Source organism: Falco peregrinus, chromosome 4 (assembly GCF_023634155.1).
Source record: "Falco peregrinus isolate bFalPer1 chromosome 4, bFalPer1.pri, whole genome shotgun sequence".
NCBI lineage: Eukaryota > Metazoa > Chordata > Aves > Falconiformes > Falconidae > Falco > Falco peregrinus.
The window spans coordinates 57,629,950-57,648,472 of record NC_073724.1 but is presented as its reverse complement, the minus strand read 5'-3'; the positions used below and the strand labels follow the sequence as shown (position 1 = coordinate 57,648,472).

General features: G+C 41.9%; 1 protein-coding gene across 6 annotated transcripts in view; it reads left to right on the top strand.

The window, feature by feature from the left end:
- MCF2L (MCF.2 cell line derived transforming sequence like) overlaps positions 1-18,523 on the top strand; it is a 163,762-nt gene that overhangs the window by 26,517 nt on the left and 118,722 nt on the right. Inside the window, exon 1 of one of the 6 annotated variants that reach the window (XM_055801160.1) lies at positions 3,040-3,113. The exons of 4 other annotated variants lie outside the window; for them this stretch is intronic. Coding sequence is in view for 1 of the 2 variants with exons in the window: in XM_055801162.1 (XP_055657137.1) it covers positions 8,620-8,698 (79 nt within the window). In the remaining variant the exon portion in view is untranslated. Of the gene's footprint in view, positions 1-3,039; positions 3,114-8,458; positions 8,699-18,523 lie in introns of those variants that run through there. One more of the 6 variants, XM_055801162.1, reaches the window with a different exon arrangement.

The following is an 18,523-nucleotide window of genomic DNA, read 5'->3' as shown; positions in this document are numbered from 1 at the left end:
AATAAAATAGATGGGAGAATTAGCCTGTTACAGAACCATAGTGAAGTTTTCAAGCTCTGTTGTGAAAGACACAAAGGCACCATTGAAGGACCTGCGGTGAGGTCAAGTGTGCTGCAGCAAGACTGAGATCGTTTTCAGAGTTTGGCCTCTTTGGCTGCAGGCTTAGAAATTATTTTCCTATTCCTGGATGTTTTTGAGACTTCTTAAATTTTCCTGTTTTGCATCAAGGGAAAGCCAAGTCCAGGAGGAGGCCAGCACCCAGGGCAGAACAGTAAGTAGCCTTGGCAGGGCATGTCTGCTGGAGGTGAGCAGCTCAGCCAGACCAATGACAAACTGAATTTTCCCATGTCCTCAGTGTGTTCCCTGAGTTTTGCACTATTTTCTTTTCAGAAAAGGGAAAAGCTTTCTGTCACCCTAAAGCTCCAGTGAATGCTATATTTTTAAATATATACAATTGGAAAAGGGCAGTCAAACTTTAAGATACATCCCATTTTAAAAAGTTCCAAATCAAAGTTGATACCCTTCTACTCTTGTCTTTTATAAAGCTTGTCAGCCTGTTCCTCAGGGGTAAGCACTTCAGTTTTATTCTGTGCAATCAAATTGAATGGTCTTGGAAATACCCTACTTCTGATTCTGAATACTTTGTAGATTACTGATTGTATGTAAAAGTAACAATTGTAAGTGGCAGTTAAGTATCACATTTTGTTACAGAGTAATTTCCTGAGAATGTTTTAAATCAGCCCTGACTCTTGAATGGTATAGACCTGCTAAACTTTTATGTGTACTGCCAGTTCTTTTGAAGCAGTGATTTTTACAAAGTGGGGCATGTCATAAAATTTGGACTTCTCTTAATACTCCAAATCTGAACACACACAAAAAGGGATTGATTTAAAGTCTAAGACTTTTTAGGAGACCTCAAGTGTTTGAGCTTCAAAGAATATCAGACAGGCTTTTTCTGGGGGAGAAATTAATTTTACAACTCCTCACCCTGCATTTCCTTTTGAAAGGAAAACCACCATGACAGGAGAAGGGAAAAGGTGTGTGTTTTCTAGATGAATTTCATTTCTGCATTTAAATACAGAATACTAACTCCGGGGTAGAATATGGCTATGATATCTCTGCATCCAGACTCTACCACCTATTTTAGTTATCATGGTACCTTTGAATATGTGCTCTTCTAAAACAAAAGCTCACCAATTTTTGCGTTGTTCATTGCTTGAAGTACTGTAGTTTCATTCTTTTAGGTGTTAGTTTCCTGTGTGTGGCCTTTTCTTCAAATACACGTGCCTGTGGATGTGCCCCGAAGTGGAAAATAACAGGGATACTTCATTTCTTTCCATATTACTTCTGTTTGCAGCAAGTTCTTTCCCTGATCACTTGTATGCTGCCTGTTTTCAGTCTTCCTCACTTCCCACAGAGAGTGCTTCCTTCATCTGTAAAGGTATCTCAGTATTTTACTTGGTATTTTACTTGGCACCGCACTGGTGAAAAGGCAACATTCGTTCGTGGCCGTGCCTTCTTTTAGAGGTGTGGCTGCTGGCACATCAGGGTACTTCAGCTCCTCAGCCTAGAGAGGGATAAAGGGCTGGAGCAGCCCTCAGCTGAACAGGGGCAGGAGATGTTGCACTAAATAAACTCTTTCAAGGCTGTTGGCTCTGCCGTGATTACTTAATCCCGTGTGGCAAAAGAGGAGGATGAAGAAGAAAACTGAATGAAGTAGTCACTGGGAAACCTGGTGCTCTTTAGAAACACGGAAGATCAGTGGAAGAGATTCAAATGACTCTTCATTCATTTGCTTCATACAAGCAAGGGAGGCTGGGGAAAAAGGAGATTTTTATCGTACTGCCTGTTATGTTGGGAGGTATTGAAACCCTTGATCCGGTCAATCATGTTAAGTTCATTCAGGCTGAAGAGCCGAACTACAAAACTTCACAGAAGTGGGAGGAATGCTGCTGTACAGTAAAAACTGAGATACATGATATGAAAGAAATGAGAAAAAATTAGTGGTTAAGTTAAGCTTTAAGGACTAATGCTGGGATTTTTTTTATTTAAGGGAGAGACTAGATTGCAATTGATGAGGGGGGAAGAAGACTGAAAGTACTGGGAGCTGGACTGTAGCAACATTGGGCTGAATTGGGGAGGAGGCCAACAAATAGAAATGAGTATGTTGCATTTCTTCTAGTACTTCTCAGCAATGGGCCTGAGCAATAATGGAAAGGAAGGGGAGCACCTGTGTAGAAAGAGGGTGAGTGTGACCCTTTTCCCTTGCTGCTGAGTACTTGGTCTGGGTACTTTATCAGCCTGGTTCCCATGTGTGACTAACACACGTGCTAGGTGAGGGAGTGTGGAGAGCAGCTGCTAGGCCTTTTTTCTGTATGGTACTTACTTTCTCAAAGGAAAATATTACTGAGTTTTATCTGACAATGAGGACTTGATAGAGATTTGGTAAATTAATAGATGAGTAAAACAAGGTGTAATTTTGGTGGAATTCCTCTATTAAATGCTCCTGCACGTTTGAAGACTTCTTTCTGTGAACCTTGCCCTTACTCTGGCTTTGTACAAGTGTTTGAGTGTCAAGTTCATAAGAAAAAAAGACTTTTACTTTTTTTTTCTTTCTTTCTTTCTTCCTTCCGGCATGTGTTTGCAGGGTAATGACTTCTACAATACGAAGTTCTCTGTATTCCTTGAGATTGTGAATCTAGGAACAGTTTTCTCCTTGTGAAAGAGTGAGGTGTTGCCAAAAACAGAATACTGCCATCTCTGCTTATGAATCCCAGTTTCAAATCCCAGATGCTTTACATAATAAAGCCCAACTGGGCTGATTACCAAGAGAACTCAGTCATTCAGAAAAATAAAAGGGAAAAATCCCTTTGCTTCATGAAGGAAGAACTGGTGCCAAGAGGAGGTTGAAATGTTAAAAATGCATTTTCTGTTTGAATCTTTCATATCAACTGTCCTGTTTCCCCTTTCTTTCTGCTTTTATTTAAGGCTGTGGATTGGTATTGCTCTTGTGCAGTGGATGTGTGTGGAAGTTTTTTGTAGGACCTGTGAGGACCTAGATTATGAAAACCACATTCAGTGGCTCTCTCCCGCCCTGCAGGAGCCCAGCTTAGGTAAGTCTTTCTGGCTATGTCTGCAGTGTCTTAGGACAGCGGTGGCGGTGTGGATACCTGTAGCTTCATTGCTTACATGGTCTATAGAGTTTTGTGGCATGTGATGTTGGGGCCATTCAGAAAAGAGCGTGTCTGACTTGCCTGCCTGATGTTGACCACGTGGTATTGCTGGAAAGCAGTATGGGATGTTTGGCAGAGGATTCAGCTGCGCAGGCATAACCATCCATATGCTCTGCCCGTTCCCTTCACAGCAAGGAATGTGGTAGGGCCCATGCAAAGCAGCAGGGAAACCTGTATGTGTTTTAATTTCCTGTAGTCTCCACTGCATCTGCTCTCAGGCTCTTAGAGATACTAAGCTCCTGTTGGTTAAAATGGAAGCCTTTTTGAGGATTAATAATTGATTATTAGGTGGTCAGGTTTCTGCGGGTGGAGGGGAGTTACTGGTGGAGTAAAACAGGGATTTCTGCAGAGGCTTCAACTATTCATAATCCTAAACGGGCTAGAAATGGAAAGTCGGGAAAGACAAAATCTGTAAATACGTGGAATTATTCAAATTAGTGAAATTCAATGCTGAATGCAAAGGGAGGATAAACTGGTGATGCTAAGTAACTGATCAGGAGAGAAGGTGAAATTAATTGTTTGTACAGAGTGATACATATGAAAAAAGACAACATTTCCCTAAGCTAGCTGTTACCCTCAGTAAGAGACCTCGATTGATTGTGGGTAGTTCCCTGAAAACAGCAGTAGCTGTGTCGGCACTCAGTGTTGGTCCGAAAGGCAAACAGAGGATTACAAACTGCTGAGAGGGAAACCAGGAACAACAAAATCCTTATGTCACTGTGTAATCTCTGCTGTGCCTGCTTCTTGAGTACCATGTCCAGTTTTGTTTGCTTTGTTAGAGTAGAATTAGGGTATGTGGGGGCATGGTGAAGGCAGTCAGAGGTATGGGGTTGCTTTTGTATAAATAGGAACTAATTAGTAGGAAACTTTCTGTCTGAAAAAAAGGCAATTGGAGGGGACATAATATCACCTACAGTGGAGGTCTGTATAGTCATGAATGGCTTGGGGAAGTGAACAGAGAGTGTTTATTTCCTGGTTTTTTTCCACTGCTTCACAAAAGGCAAACTGGGGCACCCAGAAAAATTTCAGGAAGGTAGTTTAAACAAAAGAAGCTTTTCACACACCACGTCATTAAATTTTGGAGCTCATTGATGACTGAAATTATGGAGATCAAAGCAAAGTTAGCAGAGAAATCTTGACGTATAGTGTTGCAAGTATCTTTTGTTCAGGCAAAACTCATTATATGATTGTATGTTAATGATTTACAGTTACTGCTTTGGTTCCTCGCATGAGAGGACAGTTGCGTATTACTTCTGGAACATTTTCAAAACGGCTATAATTTCTTTAAAAACAAGGTAATGCTTTTTGGCTGGAGCTGTTTCAAAATGAAAGGTGTGACGTTGCTGTGTTTGAACAGGCTTTGCCAGAGACCACAGCCAAAACCAGAGCAAAGTAGAGTACTGAAGGAAAAAAAACAATGTTGTGGCTTTCAAACCCAACAGAAATTTAGAAAAAAATAAATATAAACCTGCAGAAATTGGGCCAGATATTTCATCCATGTTGCTCTGGAAGTTGTGTAAATTCTGTAATACATTTTCTCTTTGCTTATTATCTTTGCAGTTTCACTGAAAGAAAGGAATACAGACCATATGACAAAAATGTTCTCGGTTCTGTCTTAGATGTTTAAAATGCAATGAAAAGTTGTGTGTTCCTCAGATTTCTTTGTGAAGATTTTTACACAGGGCTATACTTCAGTATTAATGCCTCCGTTGCAGCAGGGGTTTTCCTAGGGCTGCTGAATTTCCTTTTGCTAGAGGTGATACATTAGCAGAAGTTAAAAATCAGAATTCCAGAAGCAGCCTGAATTTTTCAGTTTAAAAAAGATATATTAAGTTTTATCTGATAAATTGAAACATCTCTGATTCTGTTTACAGACTGTCAGTGCCAGAGCTGGACATCAGTCCTTTTACTTTCAAATTTTAATATATTATGAGATATGTGGGGCTCAAATGGCATGTTTAACTCCCTGATATGACCATAATGATGACTTGCAGAGGGGTGAGGTGTCAGACACAAACTTAAAGAGAATGAAAATTGCAGTAGATTGTCCCTGAGCTATCCAGATGCTGTTATTTCCAGGCCTGTTTTGATTCCCTAGTAGCTCATGGTAAGATACTGCTTCAGGGTTTTGTTGCAAGAAAGCCCAGTTGGCTCTTCTTGTTAAGAGTTTCTTTTAATTAGTTTAAGGTCTGTTTCTTTACTCTGACTCAAGGTTATTCATTAAACCATGGATGATCCAGTTTCAAACCAGCAGGGATCCTAATCCCACATTCTGGTTAAATATATTGAAGATACTGAATCTCTGTTTCCTTCAGTAGAAAAAAACTGTATCTCTGCAGATAGGGCTGCCTGATTTTCATGACTGAGCATGATTAAACAAGAATGTAATTACAAAAAAAACCCCAACCAACCATTTTTAGATAAACTAACTTTCAGTCTGGCTAACTGAAACCTTTAGCTTTGATACTCTGCTCTTGCCTTGCATGTTTTGAATTTGCTTGAAAGTGTGAAAGTATATATAAAGTGGTGATGTATAACTGAAGTTTAACTAGCCTGTTAGAGTTCTTCATTCATTTTGGACAAGTATCAATACATGGTATGTGCATGTGATCCTGAAAGTAGACTGGCTGATGTGATAGAATTCATCAATACATTTGTCTTGCCTTTCATTTGTCATTTCACTGAGAAAACCCCATGGACCTTATGATATATGGGAGGCCTAAACAGTTTGCTGTTTCTCCAGGGAAAATTTGAAATTGCTACTGAACTATGGAAAGCTGGGATTGGTACTAGCATCTTCTATTGCAGTAGATGCTTATGAATGAGTATTCTCCTGCATTTCTTGCTACACCCAGAAATAGTGTAGTTTTACAACTGAATTTCAGTGTTCTGCATACATGACTGTTGTGGTTTAACCCCAGCTGCTAATTAAGCCCCACGCAGCCGCTTGCTCGCTCCCCCCTCACCCAGAGGGAGGGGAAGGAGAGTTGGAAAGGAATGTAAAACTCGAGGGTTGCGATAAGAACAATTTAATAATTGAAACAGAATAAAAATGAAAGAGCAATAATAACAATGATGACAATAACAGTTATAATGAAAAGGGGAAGGGAAAGAATAAAATCCAGAGGGAAAGGAAGAAAGGAACATGTGGTGCACAATGCAACTGCTCACCACCTGCTGACCGATGCCCAGTCAGTGCCCAAGCAACGGTCCACCCACCTTGACCAACTCCCCAGGTATGTATACCATGCATGACATCCCATGGTATGGAATACCTCTTTGGCTACTTCAGGTCAGCTGACCTGGCTGTGTCCCCTTTCATCCTTTTTGCTAATGAGGCTTGAGGAACTGAAAAATCTCACATTAAAGCCAAAACACAGCACTGTACTAGCTCTTAAGAAAGACAACTCCATCCCAGCTGAAACCAGGACAGGCCTTTAACTTGCTGCAGTCAACAAGTCCCATAGACTTCCTGACATCTGGAGTTCTCCCTGGACTCACTTTCAGGTGGTGTTCTGTCCCACAGCCTTTGTTTCAAAACAAGCTGGAGTTGTTCGCATGTACGCGCAGACTTTCACACCTTTGCTGGTCCCTTGCTGCTGATTCACTACCTGAATGGCCAGAGCCTGACCTGGTGATTGTGGTCTTCTGCAGATCACTTGTTCCTTTGCAAAAATGCAGTCTTAAATGGCACGCAGATAAACAAAATATTTTTTGCATATAAAGTTTCTATAGATGCTGTATTTCTATGGTAATGCTTTGTTATGCAAAAGCTTGACTGCACGCAATTTTTTTCATTTCTATTAATACAGAAATGGAAATGTATTGACTCTAGTCATATATAATACATGGAGCTGCTGTAGGCCCATCATACTTGAAGTGGAAATTATGTGGTACTTCTTATAAATGAATATTTAAGTATGATCTCAATTCATTTTATTGACAGAGGAAGCCCAGCTAGTTTGATGGGTCCTCTTAAAATATTATTTTATTTTTTTTTTTTTTAGTTCATGCCCTCCGTAACATTACTGAGAGTTATGAACAAGCCATCATAGGCGTCCACATATTTTTCTAGGAAGGACTGCTGCTTTTTGCCTGCTGTATGTAATCCGTAAGAAAATCTTTATCCTAAATAACATAATGCAGTCCTTTTAAGCACACAAGAAAACATCACTTTTTCTTTTAGCCATAGATAACTATATATTTATTTCAATGGCTAAAATACAAGAGAACACAGCTAAAACGAATAGGATGGCTAGATGACTGGGAAAATTCAGCCGACCATCAGCAAAAACACTTCAATAATGAGATTTAGTAGGCATTGAGAATCTTGAAAAAGGAAAGTGTTAAAAGTGTCATAGTTCTAAACTTGTCAAACAGTCTGTATAAAAGCACTGAAAATGCAATTATGAGGACCAGTTGTACAGAGAGTCTTTGTATGGCTTTCAGTCTTGCAGGATTTTCTGTATCCCTAGAAGTTTTCCAGTGGTGGTGTACCCTCTATAGCAAATAGAAGTTTACTGGCTCTTAGGTTTCCTTTTCCTAATTACCTTCTACAGCAGTTCTCATGTCTCTACTTCATACACCTTGTTGGGGTCCGCAGATCTGGACTCTAAAACACCTTTGCCTAAGGTGGTAATACACATTTTGTGGAAATCTGGAATTTGTGGAGTTGCGGAGACTACTGTGGCACAACACTTATGCGGTCCAGCTCCTCCAAAGAGGTGGAAGATGGCTGTGGTTATTTCCATGTTTAAAGGGAACTGGAAGTCCTCAGCCTTCAAAAATGACCATTGCAAACCAAAAGAGAGGGCATCATGCGAGGTGGTGAGAGCGGAGCAGCATTGGCATTATCAGCGGGAAGGCATTTTCCTGCACAGCTCCTCACCCTGCAGCAAACTGGCAAGAAGGTAGAAAGGAGCCTAGCTTTCACGTGTGCGGGAGGCTTTCCGCAAGCTCCGGCTGCTCCCCGTCCCCTCGCTGTGCTGTCAGTTCAGCGCAGCCCTTCCCAGCGCTTGCTGCAGGCTGGGAGAGACCGGCGGTACTTCGGCTGATCAACGCTTTGCATTAATTCTGGCCTTTGAGGACTCCACTGCGGGCAAACCCATACGCAGAGGAGGGGACAGAAGTTTGAAGCGGTCCTGCTGTCATTGACATTCACGGCTCTGGCTTCAAGCAGCGCCCGCCTCACCCAGGCACTGCCAGAAGGGAACGTGCACTCCTGCCTCCCTTTGTGCCGAGGGGATCTGTGTGGAGTAATTGAAATGCAGGGCTGCGAAGCACTGCTGTAGTGGTCTGGTTTGGGGTTTCCCCCCCGCCCTCCTCCCTTCGTTCCTGGAGGAGGGGGAAGCATGTTTGCTGTGGATTCTTTTTGTTTTATCAGAGAATGAGATGCTGGCTGAAAATTGAAGAAATGGCCCTAGAAGAACTGATGCAAAGATCAAATGCGGTTTCCCAGTGCACTGGTAGGAGGAGCTGCTGGTCTTAAATAATGTGTTGTGTGGATGCTGTTAGTGATTTTGTAGGATTTACAGAAAATCCTGGTAATCTGACTAGCATTCTTTATGCATGTTTGCATTAATAGGAAAGAAAATGTTGAGAGCTTTTGTCACCACGTTAAACTTTTGTTTATATTAACGCTAATTAACATTTTTAGTGCTTAGATATTCATGAGGCAAGCTTTAGAAGGTCCTCTTGAATAGTTTTAGGTAGCTGCTAGCCCAGTCAAATACTCTAAATGGGTCTTGATTCCTTTTTTATGTCTGACTCAGTTATAGCTAAGAAGTGGGGGGAATTACAGATTTGCCTAGCGGAATGGGTCGATTATAAAGCAATGAAGAGCTTGGCTAAGTGTAAAGCACGGCAAGCCATTATTTTGGGTGGGTCTAAATTGCACTTTGATGAAAATGAAGAGTTAAATGCATTAATCGTGGTAAATGTAGTTTTACATCTGTATGGATTAAAAATTTCAGCAGGTCTGCTAAAATAGTTTTAGCACTGTAGAAAGTTTCTTATGCTTTTTGAGAGATTTTCTTGAAAATGTAAACACTTATGTGTTCAATACCAGAACTAAACAGCAGTGTACAATAAGATGATTTGTGGCTAGATCTAGGAGTGTTTTTCTGGCTGTTGCTCATGCAGAGATGTAAACGTATTTCAGATAAAAAGTTACCTGTAAAGACAAGAGATGTTTTTGCATCCTTTGAACCTGTTTCTTTTGCCCCTTCTTAGTCTGCTGACAGATGTCAGAAGTCTTGCATGTTCTTATTATCTGAGGCAAATAGGTGCTTTGCTGATACAGAATATTTAAGGTATTATTCATTGCAGTATCAAAACTTGGAATTTTTCTTCCCATTTCCCTAGTCCTGTTTCCTAAGGATGACTTTCAGCTGTTTCAATTTCCGTGTATTATGAGGAGATAATTAGCAAGATGGCTGATGCTGTGTTTGGATGAACAGATAGATTAAATGACAAATGTGAAATGAACAGATTAGCTGCATCAATTTTCCTGGAATAGGGGAAGTAGGTATTTTACCTTCTTAATAACATGTGTTTTGGGAGAAAAGTGAGACTTAATCTGGTGAGAGCAAGCATTAAATTACAAGTAAAGGTCACCATACATACTATTTTCTGCTTCCTTGTTTTTCCTATATACTTTTCCCTTGAATATCTTCCTTTTTTCAAAACATGTTTTTATTTAATGTATGAATATTTGTTTCATTACGTGTTTTGATTTCCCAAATGTTTAAGAAGAAAGACAGCCTGATATTTGCTAGGGCATACTGTCTTTTGCAGTTTATTTTAATAATTCATGTATTACTTTATCTATTCCCTTAAAATTGTTGCTAGTAGTTTTTCTGAGGCAAGATAAATTTTAATAATGGATGGTAGAATTGGTTGGGAATATGGGAGCCTTTTCTTCCTGAATTGAAGTAGTCTTCAATTGGGAGTAGGCTTGCTGGTTTGCCTATGACACTGCCTGTCTTTCAGCTGTGCAGATGTAGGTACACTGTGACCTTCATGTAAACCACTAGCGGCTCTGAGTGCTGTTTCCACACTTGCCGGCAGGCTCTGACTGTGTGCTGATATTTAGCTTGTTAAACTTGCATATTTTTCCAAAAAAGCAGCTGTTACTTTACAGCCAATTTCATGTTCATGTTGATATAGGTGGTCCCTCTCCTCCCCTTCTCTTTATCTTTCTTCCTCTCTGTAATTCCTGTGTGGGTATTTCCAAGCCAAAGGCACCTCATTTGTATAACCAATGGTTGTATTTATAGGTGACTTTTCAGTTTTCCCTTTTTCCTTCCCTGCCCCCGCCCCCCCCCCCCCCCCCCCCCCCCCCTTGTTCCTTTCAGATTGCTTAGACCATTTCTCTGTTGCTGCCTCCCATTCTTGGCCTTTACTCTTGTCTGTGGGTCATATTATCTACTGTCTGACTTCACAGCTGTCTTTCTGTTGACTCGGAAGCCTTTTGTGTGCAGCAATTTCCTTAACAGCCCAAGATCTTGTGCAGGATTTTTCCAAGCCCATTTTTCAATAGCATCCTGCTTAGGAGTAATTGAAATGTAGAGCCTTCCCCTGGTGTGCCCCATAGTGCAGCTCCCCACCTTCAGGCATCAAGGGTTTTTTTCTTTTGCAGGATCCAGGGAAAAAGACTGTTTCTCTTCCTTCACTCGTTTTTCCTAATGATACTGCAGGCAGGCCAAGATTCATCCCTGGTAGTATTAAGCATCCAAGGCAGAAGAGGAATTCCCCTAAAATCCATGTGCGCTGAAAGGAGAGAAGGGAGCACTTTCAGTAAGGAAGTCCTTCCACCTTCTGAGGTGCACTTGTCTTTTCCTTGACTAGGGTGAGGGGGCAAGAAGGCTGGAGTAGCTCAGCTCCTAACCTAGCATCTCCCCAATGCCTAAGGTTAGGTATGGTAGATCTGGGTTTGTCTCATCTTTTGCCATTTTGCTACAACAGCCTTTCTGCTTGTGTCTGCTCTCCCCGCTAGTGAGTCCCCTCTGTCCGTCTGGCGCCGACACATCCTTTCTGGGCTACTCGTCCCTCACCACCACACCAGCACTTTCCACAGTTGTCCTTCAGCTCCCTGTGCTCTGACTAAATTCTGATTTGGTCACACTCCCAGCCTCTGTAGTAAATTACTGACTTCTTACTCTCTCCTGAACATGTGATCCTCTGACAGGATCCTTCAAGTGCCTTCCTCTGATACATTTTACAAAACTGGACAGCTTTCTCCAGCAAAGCTTTGATTATTTCTTATCTTGCTCACCTTGGCTTTATCCTCCAACACCTCACAGATACATTGTTTTCTGCTTCTGGACATATTTAGCTATTAAGATCGTGCTCTTTAGTTTAACAGTATCATCCTCTTCATATTCCTCCTCTTGCCTCCTGCTGCACAGTTCAAAATAACCTCGTGCCTTGCCTTCTTCCAGCAACTTAAAAGAACAGTTCCATGACATCTTCTGTTGTTTTTTCCCACATACGCTCCTCAGTCCTCCCGGTCATGGTCACTTCCATTCTATCAAATGCCCTCCTGGACTTTGATAACCTGGGTGTTGCTTTCCCTGTTTGCATATAAATCCTTAAATTAAGACAGAAGTGATGTAAAGACATTCTCTATTTCTGCCTAAGATGGTTTCCCCCCCCCCCCTATTAGAATTGTGAGGGTTTTTTTTAGGAAAACTGAAATGATTATTGATACTAAAAAAATTATAAAAATCTGGTTTTGTTCATCTTTATTTTTTGACAGATAATCGCATAATTTCTGTTCATTTGGCCATATTTTTTACTTTTCCTCTTTTTCAGTTCTGTTGCTGTTTTACATTAGACCCTCTTCCACAAATTGCTGTTTATGGGCAGAACTTCCTCTCCCCATGGAACAGTAGCTCAGAGGTTATAAGTAGTTATAAATAGTTCTGGTCTGGGACCTCATACGTTGTCCATATTACTGTATGCTGTGGGTTTTCTGTTTAGAACTCTTCATTTGCTCTGACTGGTACAGAAACAGCAGTAAGGCACCAGCTCTTTCTGTCCGTCACTACTCATGTTTGCATCAGCACTGAGCTTGGAAGCCTTGCAGTGATGGTGTTGTCTAATTCATGCAAACAGGCAATACAAATCTGGCATTCCCAGCCTCATCTTGTGGTAGCCCACTAATGGTTTCTTTCCACCTTGGAAAGGTGCCACTATTACAGGTACCATCTGTTTCCTCTCCCTGAACAAAATTTTAGCACTTTGCAAAAAGAAGTAACATCTGCAAATCAAAGATAAACATGTGTGTAGTTCCTTAGTAAATGTGTATGCAGTGCTAGTATTTTAAGTACAGGTAACATCCCTTGGCTATTTCAGCTTCAGTCAGTTTTCAGTAGTTCGAGATTTTCTGTCATCAAACAATTTGGTCCAAAACTTTACACTTCATTTCCCTGGCTTTGTCTTGACAGGCAGGCTTTTGACATTTTTAAAGGCTGGCTCACCTGCCTTAACAAATTAGAAACAGATGTAGGAGGAATGAACTCACATACCACCTCCAAGTGCCCAATATCAGTGGAAAGAGTTGGCTTACTGCAAAGTGCAATGGGGATACCCTCAGGCACACTGAAGGGACATAAAGTTGTGGGCAGCTGGAAGGACTTGTTCAGTGTGTCCTCCCGGTTCCTACTCTCTTGTGAGCTTGCCCGCTCTTTCTTACTCTTGTAGGGATCTGTCCTTGGTTCACTTGATTTTCCAGTTTGAGAACCGAAAGAAATCTTTCTGCGTGTGGCAGAGTACTCTGTGTGTGTGTTAATTTGGCAGGCAGGCAGGTCTGAGCATGAAGGGGCATTAAATTACTATTTGGCGACTTTGTTAGCTTTCTGTGTAGCTGGTAGAGTTGAAGAGATGCGGCTGAGAGCTCGGAAATCTGCAGGGTGTGAGCAAGTCCGCTGCACCCAGGTGGCATTTAATGGCAGTGGGGGATGCCTCTGCCTGGTATTAGCTTGCTGGCCCTTCATTTCAGCTTTCCTGCCCCCATGTTGAGCTTAACCATGAAAGAGGCCTCCGATTTCCCAGGCCAGAGGGTATAAAGCAGGCATGCTCTTCCTGTTATGAGGTTTAAAATTTCAAGACTAAGGGTGGGAGCTGCAGTTGAAACAGACACAATTAAGCAGTTAGGAAGTGGATGGCTTGTATTTTCTATGAGTGTGCACTATTATGGCTTCTGTGCACCTACATGGCATCTGTTTCTTAGTTTATATTGGCCTAAATCAAAATCTTTATTTTACTATTGAAACAGCTGAACCTAGTGAAGCTCCTGGGAGATAAGTTCAGAATTGGTACCAGTCATGTACTTATTAGAGCTGCCTTTTTGGTAATCTGAGGAAAAATGTTTTGATCAACATGGAAGTTGATTAAATTTTATTTTTAACCAAAGTATTGTTACTTAAAATTGCATCCCAAAACATTTCAGCTCAGTGGGGATTATTTTTTATATATTAAAAAAAAAAAAAGAAAAAAGGAAATGTCGACTTGACTTTATACTTTTTGGGATTGTCAGTGACCTCACTTATCATATCATCTATCCCAGTCTTTCACTGATTTTAATGGCAGTTGCTGAACTACAGTAGGAAAGCTACATTCTTTGCAGATATCTTTCAACAAATGAACAGGAGATTGGGGCAAAATAGGCATTAAACAGTAAATGACAGCACATTTAGAGTGACTTTTCAGAGGACTGCAGGATGCGTTTTTGTCAGTCTCTCATTCAGTCTGTGGACTTTGGATATATATACTTAAAGCTTGCAGAGCCAAGAAAGCCCTGCCTGGATATATATGTCCTTAGTGATACGAAAGAAGAAAAAAACATGTTGCTTTGATGCCTTTTCATTATCACAGTGACTCAGAATACTTCCTTGGCAAGAGTGCCTGGCACAGCTGCCTGCCACACTTACAGCTGCAGAGAGCCAAGCTGCAAGGCTACCTTGTGCATATCAAATAACAGGGAACTTCTGGAGAAAAGGAACAGCACCGCACAGGGACGGGTGTAATATGTAACACAGGCTGCATTGTCTTCAAGGTGTTTGCTCTAATCTCGTGTGTCGAGCAAAGCCAGGGAGCAGGAGGTGTTCCAGTCATTCACCTTTAACGAAGTAGATCAAGCAAGCTATTGGTGACTTTGTTGTTTCTGAGTCAACCCAACAATTTCTTAAGGTTTTCAATATCTGAAACAGTGCATTTCAGTTGGAAGTTTGAGTCTGCTGTTTTACAACATCTGGCAAACACACTTTAATTTTGTTTCATTGTTTCTTTTGTCTTATCTTATTAAATACCAGCCAGATATGCTTTTATTTCAGACAGAAAGAGTATGATCTTGGATGTTTTTATATGGATTAATCGCCTGTAGGACTCTTGAGGTAAGCCTGCAATGCTATCTTAGTTATTTTGACCTTGCTTTAAATTCTCCAGTTATCCACGTAGCTGCATAGCTTGAGCATGAGCCACCTGGCTCACCACACGTTGGAATGCAGGCCTTGTGGTTGAGGCAAACTGTCCAGTAGACTGGCCTTTAACGTTGCCTTTAACAGTACTGTGGGTGCAGCCAACTCAAGCCTTGCGGAACAGTCAGCATAAGCACAGCGTCCTGGGCATAGGTAGAGACAGGATCATCATCTTGGAGGTTGACTTGCTGGGCAGTTTCAGACAAGACATCCCCTCACTTACAGCAATCTTGGATATTGGCTATATTCTTGATCTGTCTGTGCTCGTCTTTTTGTGGCTTTTGAGATTTTGTACTAGTGCTTTGAATTTTTTGATGACCGATGGAAAGTGCTATTTGAGTTGTCATGTAGCAGGGTCACGGAGGTGGCTTTTGGGCTTCACATGGTTCCCTGGAGCAGTGGGGAGTTGGGCACAATGGATCTTTTGGTACAATGGAGAGATGTTAAACTTGGTCACATGAAGGGTGGAACTGGCTGTGGGTTTCAGCATGAGAATAAGCTGAAATGGAGAAGCCTTGTGATACCCATCCTCAAATGGTTCTGTTTTCATGTGAAGGCCGGTGGTGTTTGAGCTTGGGAGGGGCCTGTGTGATGGGCTCGCAGGCAGTTAAATCCCTTTGAGGACACAGGGTAAGGCAGCTTCCTTTGGTCAGTATTTTCCCCTGGGCTGCTGGTTGTCGCTCCATGCTGGCCTGTGTTACTTAGCTGGTCAGTCCAGGTTACCTCATCACACACCTGGGTTTCAACAGTGGCTTTGAAAACCCAGCCTTGCATCAGCTTTTGGCCTATGGAGTACACGAAATGAACCAGCGTGTTGCATGACTCATTTGTTTCCTCTTTCCATGTTTACCTTACGTATGTTACTTCAGGCATGATGCCTCCTGAAGCAACTGCTGTGGAAAGGCCCTGCCAAACTTCAAACTTTGATGTTCCCCACAGCTCTGTATCCTGTTGCCACCAAGTATCTGTAATTGAATTGGGTATTCCCTATTTCCATTATCTCAGCATTTTCAATTTTCAGATTGCGGCAAGGCAAAACTTACCTGTCTTGTCCCCTCTTGCTGCCATATACCATGCACTCCTTTGTCCAAACACTGGGTAATTCTTCTGCTGGGTTTTGTTTTCAGCTTCCAGCTGAGTCTGTAATTTGGTGGTTATTACCCAACGGATTTAACAAAGGCAGTTTGATGCTTTCTTTACTTAGCATTTCACTTTTTTGACACGCTTTACTCAAACATTCAGCATAGTTGTAATGGCAAAGTACATTTATATAAAATGGTCTATTCTTGTAAAAATACTTCAGAAGAAAATAAAAGCTCCCACACAAACATTCAGTGAAAGAAAGTAGAGAAAGAAGCACGTTTGTGTTTGAGGGAGGGATTTTCCCAGCTTACTTTGAGGGCTATTGATGGTGGAAGAAGATGAGAGAAGGAGAAAGCTGGGGTAAAGAAGCAAAGCAGGTGGGTATGGTTGTGCGGCTTGGATGAAAATAGAAAGCTGGCAGAAGCAAGGCGGTATAAAAAGATTTTCTGTATGTTTTGCTCATAGGTAGTCATTTAGTAGGACCTGAAGCTGGAGCCCCCATGATACAGTGTCTGAAACACAATAGCTTTAAGTTTAATAATTATGAGGGAATATGACCTACGTACACAGAATCACAAGAGTGATGAAAATTCATTATCATTACTTAATTCATGCTTCAGTATATGCCAGGCACTAATTATGAGACAGCTCAGATCTGCTGAGGACTCAGACATTTGCTGTGAACCTGGCACAGCTGGCTTTGTCAAGGACAGCCACAGAAATTCCCATTTTAGGTTCTGTGCAAAGGCTGCTGAGGCTGCAAGTGACCCGTGGGATGTACTTTGAAGTTCTGATACTAGAGGTTTGAAAGTAAAGAGAGACAAAAAGCATCTGAGCACATTGGAGAGAGCAAAAGGAAGCCATTGAAGTTGTTGATGGTGTTCAAAATGGTATCAGCAGCTTACAGAAAAAAATTATCATTTCCACACCAGACAAATCACTTGTGAAGTAATTTATGGAGTAAAGGTAAGAAAAAAATACAACGTACACGTAGCATTCTGAGTTTTCTAATTGTATATTTTCTTAATTTCCTTCTGCTGAGTCTCTTCAGTGTTCCTTACCCCCAGCTCATGGTTTACTTGCCTTTCAAGGACATTGCAAACTGCTGCTGACTTTGGTGCCGTCATCGTTTCAGTCAGTTCCTTTGAAGAGAGTATACCTGAATTGCTTTGAGAGCATACAGCCCAGAGCAGAAGAGGGATATTAATAGAAACAGCTTCTTTCTGTTGTTGTATGAAGATAGAAGACAAATTATTTCAGTGTGGCAGGTGGAGGTGTTTTTCAAAGCAATTGCTCGCATATTTTAAGATCTGACAGGGAATTAAAAAGCTGGATGGTAAAAGCTGGATGGCACAGAGGGCTGCCATGCATTTTGTATCAGGAGGGTGAAGGTATGTGTTAAACACTGTTAATTTTGCACAGGATGTTTAGCAGTTGCATAAGTTAAAGTAGTACTAACAGTTCTCATCCAGCCTTCAGAAAACTGGAAACAAACTTTTCTGTATCCTGCCATCTGCCTTTTAAAACATGGAAACAGAAGAATTACTCTGGGCTTTGGCTTTTTTAAACACCCTCTTACCCCCACTGATGGTTCTTCTAGAGTAATGTCTAGAACTGAATTCACTAAAGACTGCCTGACATTTATATGATGCTGCAGGGAAACCTTATCACAGCTGGTGAGAGCAGGCATTGATTTAAATTTTTATCCCCTAAGGAGGGTGAGAGTTTAGAGAGATCCAAGAGTGGTTTGAGGGGAAATACAGGTATTTGAGACAGGCCCAGTGTGCGGCTGCCAAGGCAGGAAGGCATCTGGGTGTTACCGTTTGGCACTTGCATTACAGAGAAGCCCCTCCTCTTCCCCCACATTCCCTGAGGAGTTCCTTTCCCATCCTTTCCCATCAAGTAGCTCCTGACCTTTTGCACATGGGCATTCCCTGAGCTGCAGCATTGCTAGTGGCTGTCTGGTGCGCGTCCTGCCCAGGAAGGAAAGCCGGAGCAGGTGGTGGTACAAGGGAGAGGAGCCTTCCTGCTCATTCAGGTATCACCACCACCCTGGACTGGCAGCCTTGCTTGTTTGACAACCAGTCTGCGAGTTTCCATGACATGTGAGATGTGATATGTGGCTGGTATAGCAAGTTAGCCCTATGACATTAAATGGGAGAAAATGCAATATGTAGTATTCAGGTTTAAAGATACACATAGAAGAAAAGGAAACATGGCAACTTGTACACCCATTCTCCACTTGTTCCTAACCTTTCTCTCTGCTTCCTGCTCCTGGCAGCAGATCAGCTGTGAGCTAGTCGTTCGGGGGCTATTTTTGTTCACTAGCCTCTGCAGGGCCTCACAAGCCTTATTGTGAGCATGCTGCTGTCCTGTGCAGGGAGCTTGGGCCACACTGGGTGCTGTGGCAGGGCTTTGCAGAGCCTGCCCCCCTGCAGGTCCTGCCCTACTGCCTGTCCGGGTCTGGGGGGGCTGCCCTGGCTGTCGGGGGCCCTTCATCCTGTTGAGCTCAGAGTGCTCCACAGGCAGCTGCACTGACTACAATTTACTGCAGTCATGAAATACTCAGGAAGAAGTTACTAAAAGTTTCAGATTTAATTTTATAGCAGCATTAATACTGGAGATCTCATGCTTTGAACATGACCATTGCATTCAAAAATACTTGGGGGGGGGGGGGGGGGGGGAAGCGTAGTTTGAACTATTTATTATGCCTTTAGAAAGGAATTT